Source organism: Volvox carteri (genome assembly GCF_000143455.1).
Source record: "Volvox carteri f. nagariensis unplaced genomic scaffold VOLCAscaffold_15, whole genome shotgun sequence".
Taxonomy (NCBI): Eukaryota; Viridiplantae; Chlorophyta; class Chlorophyceae; order Chlamydomonadales; family Volvocaceae; genus Volvox; species Volvox carteri.
The window spans coordinates 13,124-30,451 of record NW_003307558.1 but is presented as its reverse complement, the minus strand read 5'-3'; the positions used below and the strand labels follow the sequence as shown (position 1 = coordinate 30,451).

General features: G+C 55.8%; 2 protein-coding genes across 2 annotated transcripts; one reads left to right on the top strand and one right to left on the bottom strand.

The window, feature by feature from the left end:
• The first annotated feature begins 58 nt into the window (after positions 1-58).
• Positions 59-6,193, top strand: VOLCADRAFT_80696 (uncharacterized protein). Its single transcript, XM_002949647.1, has 16 exons — positions 59-209; positions 297-399; positions 508-860; positions 1,127-1,253; positions 1,466-1,577; positions 1,735-1,909; positions 2,152-2,218; positions 2,694-2,805; positions 2,905-3,095; positions 3,265-3,370; positions 3,609-3,678; positions 3,886-4,119; positions 4,316-4,518; positions 4,833-4,910; positions 5,012-5,163; positions 5,435-6,193. Exons 1-16 carry the CDS (start codon positions 149-151, stop codon positions 5,715-5,717), a joined length of 2,427 nt encoding a protein of 808 aa, XP_002949693.1. The 5' UTR covers positions 59-148; the 3' UTR covers positions 5,718-6,193.
• A 3,645-nt stretch (positions 6,194-9,838) lies between these two features.
• On the bottom strand, positions 9,839-13,116 carry VOLCADRAFT_32158 (uncharacterized protein; the record flags this gene model as incomplete). The annotated part of the gene is made up of 6 exons (XM_002949529.1): positions 9,839-9,913; positions 10,109-10,309; positions 10,710-10,850; positions 11,619-11,708; positions 12,263-12,396; positions 12,924-13,116. Coding segments are annotated over 6 exons (834 nt in total), but the record flags the coding sequence as incomplete, so codon positions are not given.
• Positions 13,117-17,328: the final 4,212 nt, after the last annotated feature.

The window sequence follows — 17,328 nt, the reverse complement described above, 5'->3', positions numbered from 1 at the left end:
GACAAATTGGGCTTGCTGTTCCTCGTTCCTTCTAGAAGGCTATATATTACCGTCTATCAGTAGTACCGCGGAGAAGGCGATTGTGGTATCACTATTGAGGTACTAGATCACTGCCCGTCGGTTGGCCGAAGTTAGTCTACTTCTTAGGATGAATCGTAGGGCCACCACGCTTGTGCTGGTGGCCGCCCTGGCGCTAAGCGCTTTTCCAGGTATGTGAGGAGCAGCAAAGCGCAGCGCTGAAACGTTGTGTGCCTCGGAAGCTCGTTTTGATTCACACTATGGTGATCTACTTGCAGCATGCTTTGCCGACACCAGCATTGATGCAACTGCGGCACCGAAGGTTGACAATGGAGTCTCGTCGGGTCACGCCACGACCACAGATGCGACCTCCATCCATAGGTGCGCTGTCTCGTCGGTTACTTGGCATGTGGTGTGGAACATTGGCAAGGTGATTGATGCTGCTGCGCCATGGTTGTTCTGAAAACCGTAATTTGTGTTATGTCGCAGGGAGAAGGAGAGCATGTCGAACACTGCTAACCGCCTGCGCTCGGGCGCGGAGCAGTTTGCATTCCAGGCGGAGGTGTCACGTCTGATGGACATTATTATCAACTCCCTGTACTCCAATAAGGATATCTTCCTTCGTGAGCTCATCTCCAACGCGTCGGACGCCCTGGACAAGATTCGTTTCTTGTCTTTGACGGACAAGGCGCAGTTGGGAGAGGGGGAGGCGGCCAATTTGGATATCAAAATCTGGCTGGACGCCGCCTCCAGGACGTTGAACATTCGCGACCGGGGTATTGGTATGACCAAGGACGACCTGGTCAAGAACCTGGGTACCATTGCCAAGTCAGGCACTTCAGGTGGGTAACGGGTATGGGTGCTGGAAATGTGCCGTTCTCCCTGGGGCCTATGCGCGGCAGCATGCACATCATTATCTGTACCTCCCTCCACCGGCCCTCCAAGTCTTGCTATGTTAATAATCGCGATGTGTTTCCTTTGTCACCAACATCCCCGTCGGTTGCCTAAATATAAAACAGCAGCTAGGCTCCGCGGTTGGTCCTCACCAGCTTCTTCTCTCGGCCCCCGACGAAGGCGTCCCTCTTCCTTTCCGTCCATGTCTGTGCAGCTTTCCTGGAGCAGATGCAGAAGGGAGGCGACATGAACTTAATCGGCCAGTTCGGTGTGGGCTTCTATTCCGTGTACCTGGTGGCCGACTACGTCGAAGTGGTTTCCAAACACAATGACGACAAGCAGTAAGTGTTCATCAGGCAGGAAGTGTTCATTTCCACATGTGCTTTTGATTCCACCGGTCAGTCAGCCTCCTTGAACGTACGGTGTGGCCCATTCTGTGACCCTTGTGTTTGCCGTGGTTAAGATATGGAAGCCAAACTAGAATGAATCAAATTTAGCAGCTGTTTCGCATCAAACCCACTGCTGTCCCGCGCCCATGCACATGATCTGTCAGGTACATCTGGGCCAGCACAGCCGACGGTAGCTTCTCGATTAGCGAGGACACGGAGAACGAGCCCCTGGGTCGCGGCACGCTCATCAAGATCCACCTGAAGGAGGAGGCGCAGGTGAGTACAGCTATGATATTACATCTTTCACATAATAAGGTTCCGGCGCATGAGGTGGCACCCGAGTACGATTCCCTTATGGATCCCATCGGTTGTAAGTAATAGACGCATCGCCATTATTGACGGGGACTTGGGTCCGGTTCCTGGGTTTCTTCAGGAGTACGCCAACGAGGCCAAGCTCAAGGAGCTGGTGCAGCGGTACAGCGAGTTCATCAACTTCCCGATCTACCTACAAGCTGAGAAGGAGGTCGAGGTGCCTGTTGAGGAGGAGGCGGAGGAAGCCAAGGAGGAGGACAAGGCGGAGGCAGAAGCCGAGGAGGAAGAGGAGGAGGGTAGGTGACATCTCCCTGGCATGCGAGACACGGGCGAGCACTAACTGTCATATCTTTACCGAACGTATTCTTGAAATTGGCCGTGCCGGCGCCGGCCAGTAATAACTGCTACTTGCGCCGTTCGCCGTCACTGGTATAAATGGTCGGATTCAACAGTGATGCGCCTACATAACAGCCGACGCACTGCATGATAAATAGCGTTGTCATGTGCTTTAAATTTGCCTGCATGCTGTGGCCTGCAGAGGAGGGCGCCGAGGATGACGAGGAGGAGACGAAGGAGGAGGCTGAGAAGCTAAAGGCAACTCGCAAGTAAGCGGAGGGAAATGGGTTGGTGTGTTTTTACTTTAGTTAGTGAATCACAGTGCCAACTCGCTGTGGGGTGCTATTCTGGGCTTCCATGCCCGGCAGCATGAGCCGAACGTGGCTCTCTTTAGCGGTGAAGTCCAAAAGAGGAATTTCTTCTTGCGGGGCGCGAGGACGGATAGACTGGTGCAAGTGCACCCGTGCACAATTCCAACATGGACTTCATTGTGCTAAACAGTACAGCAAACAATGCCACCTTTCCGGTTACGAAAGATTTCATGGGTGGGTGATCCTACAGAGTGAAAGGGCACAAGCCCTGTAATACCACGTAAGGCGGAAGAGAGACGCATTATGTGATTGGTTCTGCAATCGTACTGAAGACAGGTTGCATTTCACGGCACAATGCGAGACCCAGAAGTACGGCAAGCACGGGTTTGGACATGGTTTTCCTCACCCCTTTCAATCGCGTTCTTTCTTTTAGGGAGAAGCGCATGGAATGGGAGCTTCTGAATGACAATAAGGCCATTTGGCTGCGCAAGCCATCGGAGGTCACTGAGGAGGAGTACCAGAAGTTCTACAAGGCCGTCTCCAAGGTAGGGGAAAGGGTATGTGCTTGATCTGCATGCGGACTGCGCTATGGCCCTCAACCATTCCATTGACCTGGCCCTCCGTTTTCCTTGGACGCGCTTCAGGACTACTCTGATGCTCTGGCGTATACGCATTTCCGTGCCGAGGGCGACGTGGAGTTCCGCTCGATTCTATACATCCCGTCGTTCTCTCCGTATGATTTCTATGACAAGTACTACGAGAAGGCCCAGAACGGCCTCAAGCTGTACGTGCGCCGTGTGTTTATCAGCGATGACATGAAGGAGCTTATCCCCAGGTGCGCTAGCACGTATCGCGATGCAATTACTGTTCCGGTGTTTGTGTCGAATTGTGAGCAGGTTTCAGTGATCAGTAGGGTACGTTGTCCCGCGTGCGTCATCCACCTGTGCCCCCACCCAAGAATTAGTCAACGTGTGACGCTTTGCGCCTTCAATCTCCACTTGCAGGTACCTCTCCTTCGTGAAAGGTATTGTGGACAGCGACACGCTGCCACTGAACGTGTCCCGCGAGATGCTGCAGCAAGAGGCGGCACTTAAGACCATTAAGAAGAAGGTAGGGCCTGGCAGATGGGTGGTACACCCTAGGGGCCGCCACCTGCAATTCGTGAACACCTCTTGTCGGTTAGCTTGCAAGGAACTTGCGAAGTTTGCAAGTGTATATTTAGGTATGTTATCAACTCTTGACACTGGCACTACGGTATGATTAGCTAAAAATAGACAAGGTTTATAATGTATACAAGCTGTATTGAGTCAAGGCCCTTCGCAAATGACTATGTATCCGACATCTGTAGGTGGTCCGCAAGGTCCTTGACCTCATCAAGAAGATGGCCGAGACCGAAGTCAAGTGCAAGGACATGGACGGTGAGTCTCTATTGCTTCTCACTTACGGTCACTTCAGATTTTTTGAGCACCTGTGACCAATGTCGATGAAGCTGGTATGCATCGTCAGGGCACGAGGGGCGGCATGATATGCTGTGTGGTGGTAGGATATGGCTAAGAATCCGCCATTTTAGGAATGAAAGGGTGTTTACCTTCTACTCATGGGGCTGCAATTCGTTTGGACTGCAGAGAAGGGTGAAACCGAGGGCAAGCCGTCAGAGAAGGATTGTGGCCAGTACGGCAAGTTCTGGGAGCAGTTTGGCCGCTCCATCAAGCTGGGTATTATCGAGGACACGACCCATCGCAACCGTCTGGCTAAGCTGCTGCGCGTGTACACCTCCAAGAGCGGTGACAAGCTGACCACCCTGGACGAGTACGTCAGCCGCATGAAGGAGGGCCAGAAGAGCATCTATTACCTGGCAGGTGAGCCGTCCGTCTCGTTTATGTCCACATTTTGTTTCAGCTTATTAGCGGCTCTTGGTAGGGGTATCGTTTGGTATGTTTGCTTTCCAATCGCTGGCATCACATGTGTGACGTCATGTGCCTGAGACGATTAACGTGTTATTGTCGCGCTGCTGATTGCCTTGCTTAAGAACGACATGATGACGTTTGCATGCAGGCGCCAGCAAAGAGGAGGTGGCCAGCAGCCCGCACCTTGAGCGGCTGCTCCGCAAGGGCTACGAAGTGATTTACTTCACGGACGTGCTGGACGAGTACGTGATGGGTCACCTGCTGGACTACGACGATAAGAAGTTCGTCAACGCGTCGAAGGACGACCTGAAGCTGTCGGACAAAGACGAGGTGGAGAAGAAGAAGGACAAGGTGTGTTTTTAGGGTTTGGGACGGGCGTGAGCGCTCAAAATGTCGTCTCTTGCCCGTAAATATTAGGGAGCGGACCAATTCAATGGTGGTAGGTCCACTTGACGGTGCTGCCTCAAACCAAGGGCAGCATGCTTAGGGTCTCCAAGCGTAGGTGTGCTTGAGCACTGTAAGGCGCAAGCTGCACATGGTTCAGGTAGCCATGCCGTGGGATTCGGATGGCAGGTTGCGCAGAATGTGTAGGAGCACCTTGAAGCGCTGGTTCATGCATTACCGGACGCTCTACATGTTAATCGTTTTCCTGCTCATCCGCACAGGAGTTGAAGGAGGAGTTCAAGGACCTGACAAAGTGGTGGAAGAAGGTTATTGAGGACTCCCGCCTGCAGACCGTCAAGGTAGGGAATGAATGTACCTGGATTCATCGGCACCAGCAATTAGTTCAAGGCATGACATGTTCCGTCGCGTTACTAAAACCGTCGTTTTACTACAACCGCAGGTCTCCAACCGCCTGGCAACGACCCCGTGCGTGGTGGTTTCCGGCAAGTACGGCCAATCCGCCAACATGGAGCGCATTATGCGCGCACAGGCCTTCTCACGCTCAGCCGGCTCGTTCACGCCTGGCCAGCGCGTTCTGGAGATCAATCCACGGTACGTTGCATGTATACGCATACAGCAGTACGAAGTGTTTAGTACAAACATGCGTCAGCGCCACTCCTAGGCGTAGGTTGGGAAATTCCTGAACACGTACCTGACGCGCTGGCCCACCACGACACCTGGGGACAAGAGGTGGTCCGTGCTACCGGTACTACCGTAACTAAGCCGTATGCTGATCACTCAATTCCGACTCGTTTTCATACTTGTTGAACAACAGTTGAACGAAGTTGTATCCCCTTCAAAAACTGTTTGTATGCCCCTCCAGGCACCCATTGATTGTGGCACTCAAGGACAAGCTTGCCGCTGCCTCGGAGGACACAGTGGACGAGACCACCGTTGCCACTGCGCGCATTCTGTACGAGACAGCGCTGCTGGAGTCCGGGTTTATTCCAGATGACGCGAAGTCGTTCTCGCAGCGCGTGTACAGTGTCCTCAAGGGCAACCTAGGAGTGGAGTCTCTGGACGTGCAGCTGGAGGATGACGATGCAGCCGAGGAACCAGCGGCCACAGAGGCCGCAACTGATGCTGAGGCGAAGGACGAACTCTGAATTACTTGACGGATGCAGATTGCAACTGTAGAGATAAGGCGCAAGGCCGTCTAGGCACAGGTCCTTCGTGCCCTTTCGGCCGGTCGTCGTGGAGTGGCTGGGCGTGCAAAGCATTTGACTGCATTTTTTTTAGTGACATGACGATATTGGGCATGAGCGCGAGCGTTTCTTGGTTTTACACCGCCATTTGATGTGACCCCAGAGAGAGCGACGAGTGACTTGGCAGCAACTTCGCTGGTTGCCTAGGCCAGCTTTTGTTGTGCATAGACCGCAGGATTGCTCGGGGAGCAATACCGGAACCGTTTTCGGACAGTGCAGAACTGATGGCAAGGGAAGTGCGCTGCTTGAGTTTGTGGCGGTTAGGGTGGTAACGTTCGTACATATGTGAGCGACCTGAACATAGGCAGTTGGGTACCTTCGGATCAGTTGACACTTGGGACTACAGTGTCAGCCTTCGTGTAACGAAACTGAGCACTACTATGGCAAGTTGGCAACACTGTTAACACCCCTCTATCCACACCCGCTCACACTGTTGCCGCTGATCTCCATACCCACATTCGCGAGATCCATACCACCATCCCCACAGAACTGGAAGCCGCCAAAGTCCGTTTACACTGCCGCCGCAAACCAACACCGCCGAAACCTCACCTTCCAAGTTGGAGACCATCGCTAACCTCACCTTACCCGGCTACCCATCCGCCAAACTCCACCCTCGCTATATCGGTCTCTTCACCATTAGCGCCGTCATTTCCCCGGTTGCCTATCGCATTCAACTCCCTCCTACCGTCGGTCGTATCCATCCCGTCTTCCACGTCTCACGCCTGCTTCCTTGGGCGGACAACGATCCCGCGCTCTTCCCCAACCGCCCACTGGCCCCACCCGCCGTCCCCATCACGCTGGAGTCCCCATATGACAGCACCGGCATTACCGTTACTGCCGTTCGCCTAGGTTACAACAAGCGTGGTCGCCCGTCCGTCATGTTCCTAGTGCAGTGGTCTGCGACCAGTGGTCGTGACACGTCCTGGGAACCGTATGATGCCGTCCGCAGCCTACCAGCGCTTCGTGCTGCCCTGGCGAACCCATCGTGGACCTCTTTTAAGCTGTCAGACCGCTAGGCCTGGTTCTGAGCGAAGTTTCCGGAGCACGCCCCGCGGATCGTGCATTTCCTGTTAACCTAGCGCTGCGTGTAGGATGTGTGGCATGCCACGTGTATTTCGAGTTTGGGTTATCTGAGTTCGTTTTGTGAGTGCGTAGTGTCTTGACTCCTGTTTCATTTCGGATGACGTGTGTTTCGTGTACTCTGTACCTTCGAGCTTCAGTACTTGGGTTATTGTGTAATCAACAGAGTTTGGGTTTCTGTGTTCTGTGTTCTGGATTCTTGTTTGCGTACCCTTTTCGGTTCGGGCGCATCGTGAGATCTGTCCGCGTTGCATGCGTTGCGTTCAGCGTGTTTGGTAATATCTTTTTGGTTTACTCGGGTATACTTGATGAGTTTGGTTGTATCCCGGTTCCTTAGACCGGCAGTCGCAGGTGTCGTGCGCCACATTTAGGCCGGTATCCTGTGCGGGGAAGGTTTTGCCTTGACTCGGGTTGTAATGTTATGAAGTCAGTTAACGAGCGTTTGAAACGCGTGTGAGACCATGTCGTAACTTCGGAGCTAGCGGAGCTAGGACTTGTGTGTACGACGAGTGAGGGTGTGGCCCCCTAGCCAGACTATTTAAACAAAACTGCGTTAGCTGACGATAAATTGAACAAGAGTGAAAATCGTAGCCACATGACAGCTGCAGCTCCCGAAAAGGGCAGCCTCATCCAGTGTTTATACTTCACCATCTGTACTCCCGGTTGTATCCCATCCGATGGGTACTCCTCTGGCAAGACAGTCAGACGCGCATGGTCCCAGCCACTCATCAAACGCTCCCTTAGTGCCGTTGTCACCGCTCGTTCGGGAAGAGGTCTGCTCAACAACTAGTCAACACGCTCCTTTACCCCCACGACTTCTTGCGGTATTCCGCCCCAAATATTGCACTCCAGGAAATAAAACAGTTATAGCATCGAGGCTCCCTAACCCTCCCATTCCGGGTTGGTCAGCGCATCGGTTATCTCCTGCCATAAAAGTGCATGAGCAATACACCCCCTTTTATGCCATAGGGAAACAACGCGTGTGGAAACCCCTTGACACACACACACACATAAACCCCACACCGGCGTAGCTCAAATTTGAAGGGCACCGGGCTAGGTAATCGGCAAATTGCATTTCAAAATCTAGAGACGATATCAGGATGGGACGATGTAGGATCGCAATCCAACGCTGTTCCCCCCGGGTGAAATTGGTCGGGTGCCGAATGCAGGAAACACTGGGTTCCTCCAGTGCACCGCTGGGCGGCCGGAGTAGGAGCTCACCAAGAAGATCTTTACACTGTCGCAGAGCAGTGGCGGAGTAAAACTCGTGCGTAGGGGCTGGACCAGGCTGTATACCAGATGGTGGTTGGATAACGAAACCGGGCGGCGGCAGGATTTGCAATGATAGCGTGGTGGCGATTGGCACCGGTGTGAGTGCATTGGTTGATCTCGCAGCTGTAGAGCATGCGCTCGGTGGAACTTAGGTTACTTGGCATTTAAGCTGTTTGGCTGCTAAAGGATTCGAACAGATAACGGCGCCTTGCGATGATAAGGGAAAACGGTTAGAACTCTGACCGATATAACGCCCCTCCAATGATGGAATGCTTCGTTGGTTGCTCCCGTTGGGGTATACGGTTAGATCAGTATGTAACAGGCACACATGCAGCTGTCCAGCCTTTCGGGTTCGCCGATCTCACCGGCATCTCAATGGATAGATCTCTAAATCGTTCTGGCTGGTGGCGACCCGGTGGATGGCCAGGTTGCTCTCCCCTGGGTGCACCCCGGCTTCTGTAAGGTGCCACTCTCCTTCCCTTCACGAGGGGTGTGTTTGTTGCGCAATATACTAATGTTGCCTCCTGGTATGGGGGAGCAACAACCAGCTCTTGAGATTTGTGTTAAGTGACTTGGACTTAGTGACTGTAACCTCTTGTCGTACGTTCCGAAGAAGTATATGACCTGTATGATGTGCAGGTCACGGCAGACCTTCCCGGGGATCCCACCCGGGGGGGTTACTTTCGGAGGTTCGTACGGTACACTGTGATGTGGTGTGGTTGCCAGAGGTTGCCTGTGAGTCATCTTGGTCAGCAAGCACACGGCGTGTCTGCCGGTTTCCTGGCCCAACGCAAATAGCGGACCTGCCAAGTACGATTGGTTCTGGCGCTATCCCGGCTCAGTTGAACTACCGAGATCCATCATAGCCACAGCCCTTCATTGCACGTACCTGCCTGAGCTCCAGTCCCGGCTAATCGAGAGGAAGGCCGCTTGTCAGCGGTTGTCATGTGCGCGGGGTGGTGGACCAGCAGTGCTGCTCCTGGACCAGAAACCGCCTATCAGTGCCAGACAGGGGTGGTGGACCCTCAGGCGCCATTACACGGCGTACCCAGGCACAGCAGAATGACCGCCACTTGTCATAAAGTGACGTGACGCGGGCTCCGGAGACACACACACACACACACACACACACACACACACACACACACACACGCGCGCGTGCAAAATGGGTTAAAACGCTCCTGGTGCTCACGCTACCCCCGCACAGAGTCAAGACTCCGTCACCGAGCCAAGCCTGAAGTCACTGCAGCCGCCATCGGCTCGCCCGCCGCCACCGGCGCCGCTGCGCTCAGCTCTGGGCCGTCACCCGGTGCAGCTGCCACCAGCACCTCCTCACCACCACCGCAATCGTCCGCCCTGCGCGGCGCCGCCTCCTCCCTATTAAACACGTGCGGCTCGTACATTTCGTCCTGGGCATTCCAAACAAACTTCACAATGCCGCCATTTGCGCCCGCCACCGTACACAAGACTACACGATCACGAACTACTTGAACTACGAAGTCGTCGATCTGGCGGGGCCCCGCTTCCACTGCGGCGGCGCTGCCGTCACTCGTCCGCTCCGCCCCCGCTTCATCCCCACTCTCCACTTCACCGCCAGTCCTCTCTTCCACAGCTGCAGAAGCAGCCTCCAGGACCGCCGCGGCCGTATCTTCCGTCACCGGCGTCACCTGCACCCACACATCCCGCGCCGCAACCACCTCCCCGCCCTCCAGCTCCGCCACCATGAAGTGATGCAGCGTAGCCGGCTCAAAACCGTCGCTGTGCGCGGACGGAGCTGCCGCCGCCGCCGCCGCGACCGCGGCCGCCGCCACCGCTGCCTTGGCCGCTCTCCTCGCCCTCCTGCCGGACCCGTATCTCTTGGGTGAGGTGGGCGGTGGGGCGCAACGTGAAGGAGGTGGCACTGCTGGCGGTGCGGATCTGCCCGCAGCAGCAACGGTAACTGGGGTTGTGGGCGCCGGAGTGACCCGTGGGACAGTCGCCGCATTGAGGAAGACGGTACCGGTCGCTGGATCCAGTGCCACCATGCGCCGCAGCCGGGAGGCGCGGCCCTTGCTATTGGCGGCATGCAGTGTGTGGTGCATGTGGCCGAATGTGACCAGAGCCACCCGGCGACCGGCTCGGTGGAGGGTGGCAAGGGCAGCCTGGGGGCAGTTGGGAATTGGTAGTTTTAAGTTGGTAGTTGGAGTTATCGTCAGGTTCACTCGGGTATTGGATTGGTAGGACAGGAGGGGAACTGCGGGCTGCGGGACTTAGTGACCTCCGTCAGGTGCGGGCCGGATGTGCCCCCACTGGATTTCCCCTCACCACTCACTCACATACTCAAACACACGCATTCGCACATACACAGTAACAAAGGTACGTTCCCACTCGGAACATACGACTCGCCCACGGCATGTCGACACTCACACCCATAGAACTCTATCTCCCCCTCCCCCCCCTCTCCATCCTGGCCGCTCAACCAGCCTGCAAGCCGCCGCAGGGTTCTTCACCCCCTCCCCCTCCCCCTCCCCCTCCCCCTCCCCCTCCCCCCCCCGGCCCCACCTGCAGGTCCGGGTCCCCGTGGTCACCCGCGCCGCTCTCCCAGTCCACTCCGCAAATGTCGAAGTGGCGGCTGCCCAGACCCGCGGGTCCGTTGTGGCCCACCACAATGAGGGTGTGATGGGCTGGAGCCGACTGGGCTACCTGCGGACGTGGGCGGGGCGGGGGAAGACGAACCACAGACGATGATGCTGATACCAGAGATAGGCGGAGTGGGGGGCTCGGGTCGAGCTTGGCAGGGTTGTGTTTTATATTCTGGCAGCCCCCCCGTCCCAACGGCCGCGCTTTTAATTGTCGGCCGCCTCCATTGATTCGCTATCTCGCTTCTCCGTCATAGACACAGACAGACAGACATGCAGGCAGACCAACTGTACGGAGGAGAAACCTGGTTGGGCCGCCCCCTCGCCAATTGGTCGATGTCGATTGTCATCGCGCGTCATTCATTCATACATACATACATACATATTTATTATATATAGGTTAGGCACTACTGGTAAGGCACGGACCATTGCCCGCGGGAGATTCCGGGATCGAGACCCGTCAGAGTCGAAAATCCTTCCTTATGGTGGAAGGTAAAGTGCCCCTAGTTGATGGACGGTGGTGACCTGGGATGAAGCCAACCTGCGAGCCGACCAGGAATGGAGTTGGGCCGTTGTCGATCCGGCAGATTCCGTTGGATGCTGGTAGTGGGTGGGGAACCTGAGCGATCCTCTGAGAAGCTGGCTAGGGTGACTGGATGAGGGTGCCCCGAGATACCGGGGAAGGCAGGGTTTCGCCAGGTAGCGGCCACGGGTGAAGATATGGCCCCCTGTTCCACACATCATATTTGCATGCGTGTGCAAGCGCGCTGCGCCCTCTACGCTCCCAGCCGCCACCACCTATTCCTTTCCCACTAGCCATACGGTGCCGTACCTGTACGATACGTTCTGCACTCTCTTCCATGCTCTTTACGCCGTACAGGTCGTCCATGAAGTCCCGAATGCTCGAGAAGTTCTTGCCGCCCTGCGCCCCTCCAATAACCCACCCCCACCGCCACACACACCGAGAAAACCCCACATACGGTTAGTTGTTAAGTACGTCAGTCACTCTGTCTGTCTGCATGTCACCTGACTGACTTCGCTCTGAGCAGCCCCATCCCCATGCTCCCCTTCGCGACGCCCTTCTCTCCCGACCACCGACGCCTCTTCCCCCCCCAACCCCTCCCCTTTCCCCTCAACCCCAACTCGCTTCCCCCCCAAAGGTAGGTCGTACAGCTTTCCCCCCTGGACGGGTAACCACCGAGTTTTGTAATCCAGCAAGCCAGCGGCCCGGACGGCAAAACGTTTTGGATTCGGTTGGTCCCAATCTCCACAAACCTCCAGTCGCATGAAGTTTGTGCAACAACACGAAACCCAAAACCCCGAATGGCTACCCCTCCCCCCGGGGGGGGGGGGATAATACTCCCGAGTGTTCTGTTCTCCGTTGTCGTGCTGCTCTAGCTGTCCCATGGGTCACTGGCTTCCCTGGAGCACCCCCCACTCCCACCACCGCAGCGTTAGCCCCCCGAGCCCACCCACCTTAGAGAAGGGCCTCGCACCCACCACCGTGTAGCCCTGCTCGTCCAGCGGCATGGTGCCGTACCCTACGTGGTTGTCACCCAGTAGCGCCAGCTGCTGCCGTACGCAGTTCTGCTGGCCCCCTGGCGTCGCTGCTGTTGCCGCCGCTGCGGCGCCGCCGCCACGTGCCCTCGCCGCCAGCATGTCCGCGGCACTCAGTGTCTGCTGTACGGCACCTCGCCGCGCCTGGCTGGCTGCTCGTCCCGTCATCGTAAACTAAAACGGCGTAAATCAGGCGTATTAGCACAGGTAGGGTAGGTAGGGTAGGTAAGTTTTAATTTCAACGGGGTAGGAAATATGGCAACCCACTGAGAAAGGGAAAGGGGACTCCTCCAAAGACAACTCCTCGAAACAGCCGTATTGGCCCCCTCACCGGGCCCCCGGGGAGGCAGGGACCTGAGCCCCAACGCACACCTAATGCCAATCCACTGCACGTTAAGAGGCCTTTCGTAAGTCTTAGCTCCCCCTATCCCTTGCCTTCCTCATCTCGAACATATTCAATAATCGGATTTCTCACACCCCCACCCGTGCCCGGATGTGATGTCATGCAGTTTTGCCGTACCTCCAACCCCTCTCCCTCTCCCTCTCCCTCTCCCCTCCCCTCCCCTCCCCTCCCACCCACCCACCCAGGCGTCGTGGTTCCCGAGTATGACCGCTTTGCGCAGCGGCAGCGCCGCCACGCGCCCCACCAGCTCCACATCCTCGTTGCCGAAGTCCCCGACCAGCAGTGTCAGGTGGGGCGCCAGCAGCCGCAGAGCAGCAGCCTCGCGGTCGCCCCGCCAGGAGCCGTGGACATCACCCACGATGGCCACCTGCGGAAGGGGGAGGGGAGGGGAAGGGGGAGTTTGGGGGACCACATGAGCAGGGAGGGGGGAGGGGAGGAAGGGCGGGGAAACACAGGGGGTAAGAGGCAATCGGAGGAATCAGCTGCGGGCGACTAACCGCCGCAAAGTGCCCTAACCCGGGGGAAGGAGGGAAGAGGGACGCGAGAGGGGAGGGGTGGGAAAGAGGGAGGAACAAGCCGCTGACGGGGAGGGACGGAAAGGGGGAAGCCATTGACGGCGATTGAGGGGAAGGGTGGGATCGGGGTGATGGGGTAAAGGAGGAGGACTTGACGGTACGGCGGGATGCGCGAGTCGGGAAGGGTGTACTATGCCGGGGGGGAGATGTACGTGCTGTATGTGCAGGGAGTCTCTTTCCTGGGGCGGCTTCCTGAGGAAGCAAGGGGGGAGGAGGAGTAGAGCGTCCCGTGGAAACCCCCACGGGGTTGAAAAGAGGGGTAGTGCCCCCAACTCACCCGGAGTCGACCCGGGGTTTCCGTGCCTGCTCTTGCACCTGGTTCCGCTTCTGCTGATGCATTCGGGGATGAAGTGGATGGCGCCGTCACTACGGCCTCAGCGACCTGCAGGACACGCTTCCGAATTCCAAGCGCCGACATGGCCCAGCCAAGAAGTCTGTGACCGAGTTTGCGAGATGGTTTCGAAGCTGCGGCCGGAAGCGTGGTAGCGGGGGGAGGTGCGGATGGGGGTTGCGGATAAGTGGCTAGGAGGCAAGGAGCAAGGGGGTAGGCAGTGGAAACAGGGGGGGGGATCAATTGCTGAGTAGGTGAGTCAGTGGCAGGAACCACTCATTTTGGCTTTTGGGGAGCTGGGGGAATGAGTGGCGGCCCGAAGGGAGCGATTGCCTATTGGGTGGTCCGTAGTTGATGCGCTTGAACCGTGTTAGCGACAGTGCCCATTCGCAAGGACTTTTATGTGCTGCGTCATCATCCAAATAACTATTGCTCGATTGTGAAGTTCCTGAGTTACTTTGCTTGCACGGCATTACACGCATCCCGCGACATTACACCGCATGCAGCGCTGTGCCGCTAAGTGCTGCCTCACCAGGAGCGCTGCCGTGTACTTGATGGCCACCTATTACTTGGTAATGAGAAGACGTGGGGCGCCCTTGCAGGGCACCCCGAATTGTTTGCATACTGGCGCGCTGAACGCAACTTAGTTATGCAACTATTACATTAAATCAATGGCTAGTACAAGATACGTCACTGAGCGACAAGCAGAACGCTAGGGCACAACAAGGGTGTCACTCTTGGAAAGAGAGAGCATAACAGTTAGGATACATCATATGCTACATGGGCAGAGGAAATTCCAGACAAATCAACTTCTCTCACAGACTGTGGCAAGAAGCTCGGGGCAGCAAGTAGTTGCGGGAGCTGCGCACGTGCACAGCACAGCAGGCCTTGACAGCTTCCCGCACCGGTGTTGAGGCAACCTTTATCTAAAGGGGAACTAAAGGGGATGAAGTCTTTATCATTTATCTTATTCCATTACCGTCGCAGCTCTGCGCTTCAAACAGCTAACACCCAAGGCGTAACAGCGAAGCACTGCGTATCTGTGCTAGCACCCTGAGTTGTTGCGATGCTGACCGTTACTGTGCAGCGTGAAATGTTGTTGGATTTGGGCAGCTGACAAAGGCCATGTCGGGGAGCCCTGGGGTACACATGGCTAACTATGGCCGCAACAACAACTCGGCAGCTACACTACTAAAATTAACTAGCGGGCGGTTCTCCTGCCACCTCACCTCTGCAATGATGCCGCGGCTGTCAGGGAAATAGGGACATCAGCTGCGGGCGCATGCATTACCCGAATCATGCGAAAACAAATTACAGCGGTAGGACTCATAATATTATAATATTTCTCCTGCTGTGTGTGTGTCGTACACTTCGGACTTGTTCATTTCGTATGGCATGAGGTCGGGTCCAGAAGCTTCCGACACACACACACACACACAGCAGGAGTACGGCAAGAAACTACCCAGACCATCCCGTCGTTTCCGAAGGGGTTTGGCGAGCCAACTGTGTATCTCTGTGTGTATGTGTGTCAGCCACAAAAGGCAAATTGTTTAGCCGTCTGCCATGCCCTCCCTCTCAAACGAAAAGAGAGGAGCACACGTGTTTCCCGCAGTAGATTCGCAGCGGCCCGTCATTAGGTGGTCGGGTAATGCCGGTCTCCGCCGTGCCGTGCAGTGTACGACAACGCCACTACAGTCCGTGGCATGGCAGCTACGGGCCCCCGCATGACAAAAAATGCAACGCTCTACAACTCTGTATACCTCAGAGTTCTATTTCTAGTAGCAACTAATGTTCAACGATCTATTGATTAAAGTTCTTTATCTACACGACATGCCTAGCACGTGCTCAGCACGAACGACCCTACCCCTCAAGCCGCGAAGGGAGGTACATACATACACACACGCACGCGAAAGTGGCGGAACCGGAATACATGAAATGCGGAAGCTCCGGAGGCACCTTGCGGCGGGTAGTTGTACTAGTTGTAGTAGGCAGTTTAAAAGATGTGCCCCAACCCCCAAGTGAACCGCAATGCGACTGGGATATTGCCGTACGGGCCGCACAGCCTAAGAAGGCTAACACTACTTCGTTTCGACCCAACCGAACCTGCATGCTGCATGTGGCTGCGATAGCTGCCGCAGTTGCGCCGCATAATACTACATACATACACACATACACACGTGCAGCTGTATACCTACAATATGGTCCCGGGCCGGCTCCAACAAGGCTCCATCACCCCGAAGCTCTGGACCCCCCTCCCCTCCTCCGTGGTATGTCGGTATGTAAGTGTGTATGTATGTCGGTATGTAAGTGTGTATGTAAGTGTGTATGTAAGTGTGTATGTAAGTGGGTATGTAAGTGTGTATGTATGTCGGTATGTAAGTGTGTATGTAAGTGTGTATGTAAGTGTGTATGTAAGTGGGTATGTAAGTGGGTATGTATGTCGGTATGTAAGTGTGTATGTAAGTGTGTATGTAAGTGGGTATGTAAGTGTGTATGTAAGTGGGTATGTAAGTGGGTATGTAAGTGGGTATGTAAGTGGGTATGTATGTCGGTATGTACCGGGGCCCCCCCCCTTGTGTACGGCTTGAGCGGCGAGGGCCTCACCCGGACGGGGAGGGGGCTCAAGGCCTTCATCCAACACCTCCCATGCCGCCACCACTCGGCCCTGTCAATCTAATAACGTACACGGGCGGCTGCCGGATGAGCGCGGGGTGGGCGCCAGAGGGCGGGTCGGAAGGGCAGAGCCACTCGGCCCCCGGCACACGCATTCGCGCGACCATCTGCATACGGACATGGTTTAGTACCAAACCGCAGTACGGCAGTGAAAATGTACAACCGTACATAGCGTGCTAATGAGAACACCTGGAAAAAAAGGTTGCCGGGACGAGCTGTACGGCATAGGAGCAGTCTAGGGGCAATAACCCCACGGGGCCCCCCCCACAATGGGTTGTCGTACACCTTGTGGCAGAATTCCAAGGTGAACCGGGAACACCTTTCGCGGCATCAGAAATATCATCATCACCATCATCATCGGATGTAGTACATCATATTTTACTACACGCGTGTTGGTGCGCAGACGTTAAGAGGCATACATACATACATGTACATACTCCTGCAAAACTATGAACACGTGCACATTTAATCCGCGCACGCATACCCAACAGGCACACATACAGACTTTCCGACACACACGTACATAGACCATCGCACTCATCATACGTACGCACGTACAGATACCAAACTTGTAAAAACAGGACACATGAAAACACTGTAACGCACGCATCAGGAAGACGGCGCACGGAAGACGCACAGCACTCATAAACTGCACAACAAAGCGCCGACGGAAACCCCCTTAGGTCCCTCCAAACACCAGTGCCGTACCGTTTCATTGCCATTCCGGCTCGTCCATCTCCCCCTCTTCCCTCATCCTTATTTCCCCCAAAGCTATTCCGCCCCCACCTCCCGCATCCTCTTCTTCCTCGACCCCGTCGCTTGAGGACGAGCTCCACACAACCTCTAGGCCGCAACCGCAACGGGCCCCCCTCCCCTCGCACCCCCTCACACCCCAATCATTAAGACCTAACCTCGGACGCCACCAACCCCCTGGCCCCACACACCCCTCCCCCCAGCCCCAGCCCCCCCCCCTATACCCCCAACCCCAGCCCCAACCCAATCG

Excerpts from the sequence above, each read along its gene's own strand:
- VOLCADRAFT_80696 (XM_002949647.1), top strand. The coding sequence starts at position 149 with ATGAATCGTAGGGCCACCACGCTTGTGCTGGTGGCCGCCCTGGCGCTA. Across the intron at positions 400-507 it reads GATGCGACCTCCATCCATAG|GGAGAAGGAGAGCATGTCGA; the intron begins GTGCGCTGTCTC and ends GTTATGTCGCAG. Across the intron at positions 2,806-2,904 it reads TCTACAAGGCCGTCTCCAAG|GACTACTCTGATGCTCTGGC; the intron begins GTAGGGGAAAGG and ends GACGCGCTTCAG.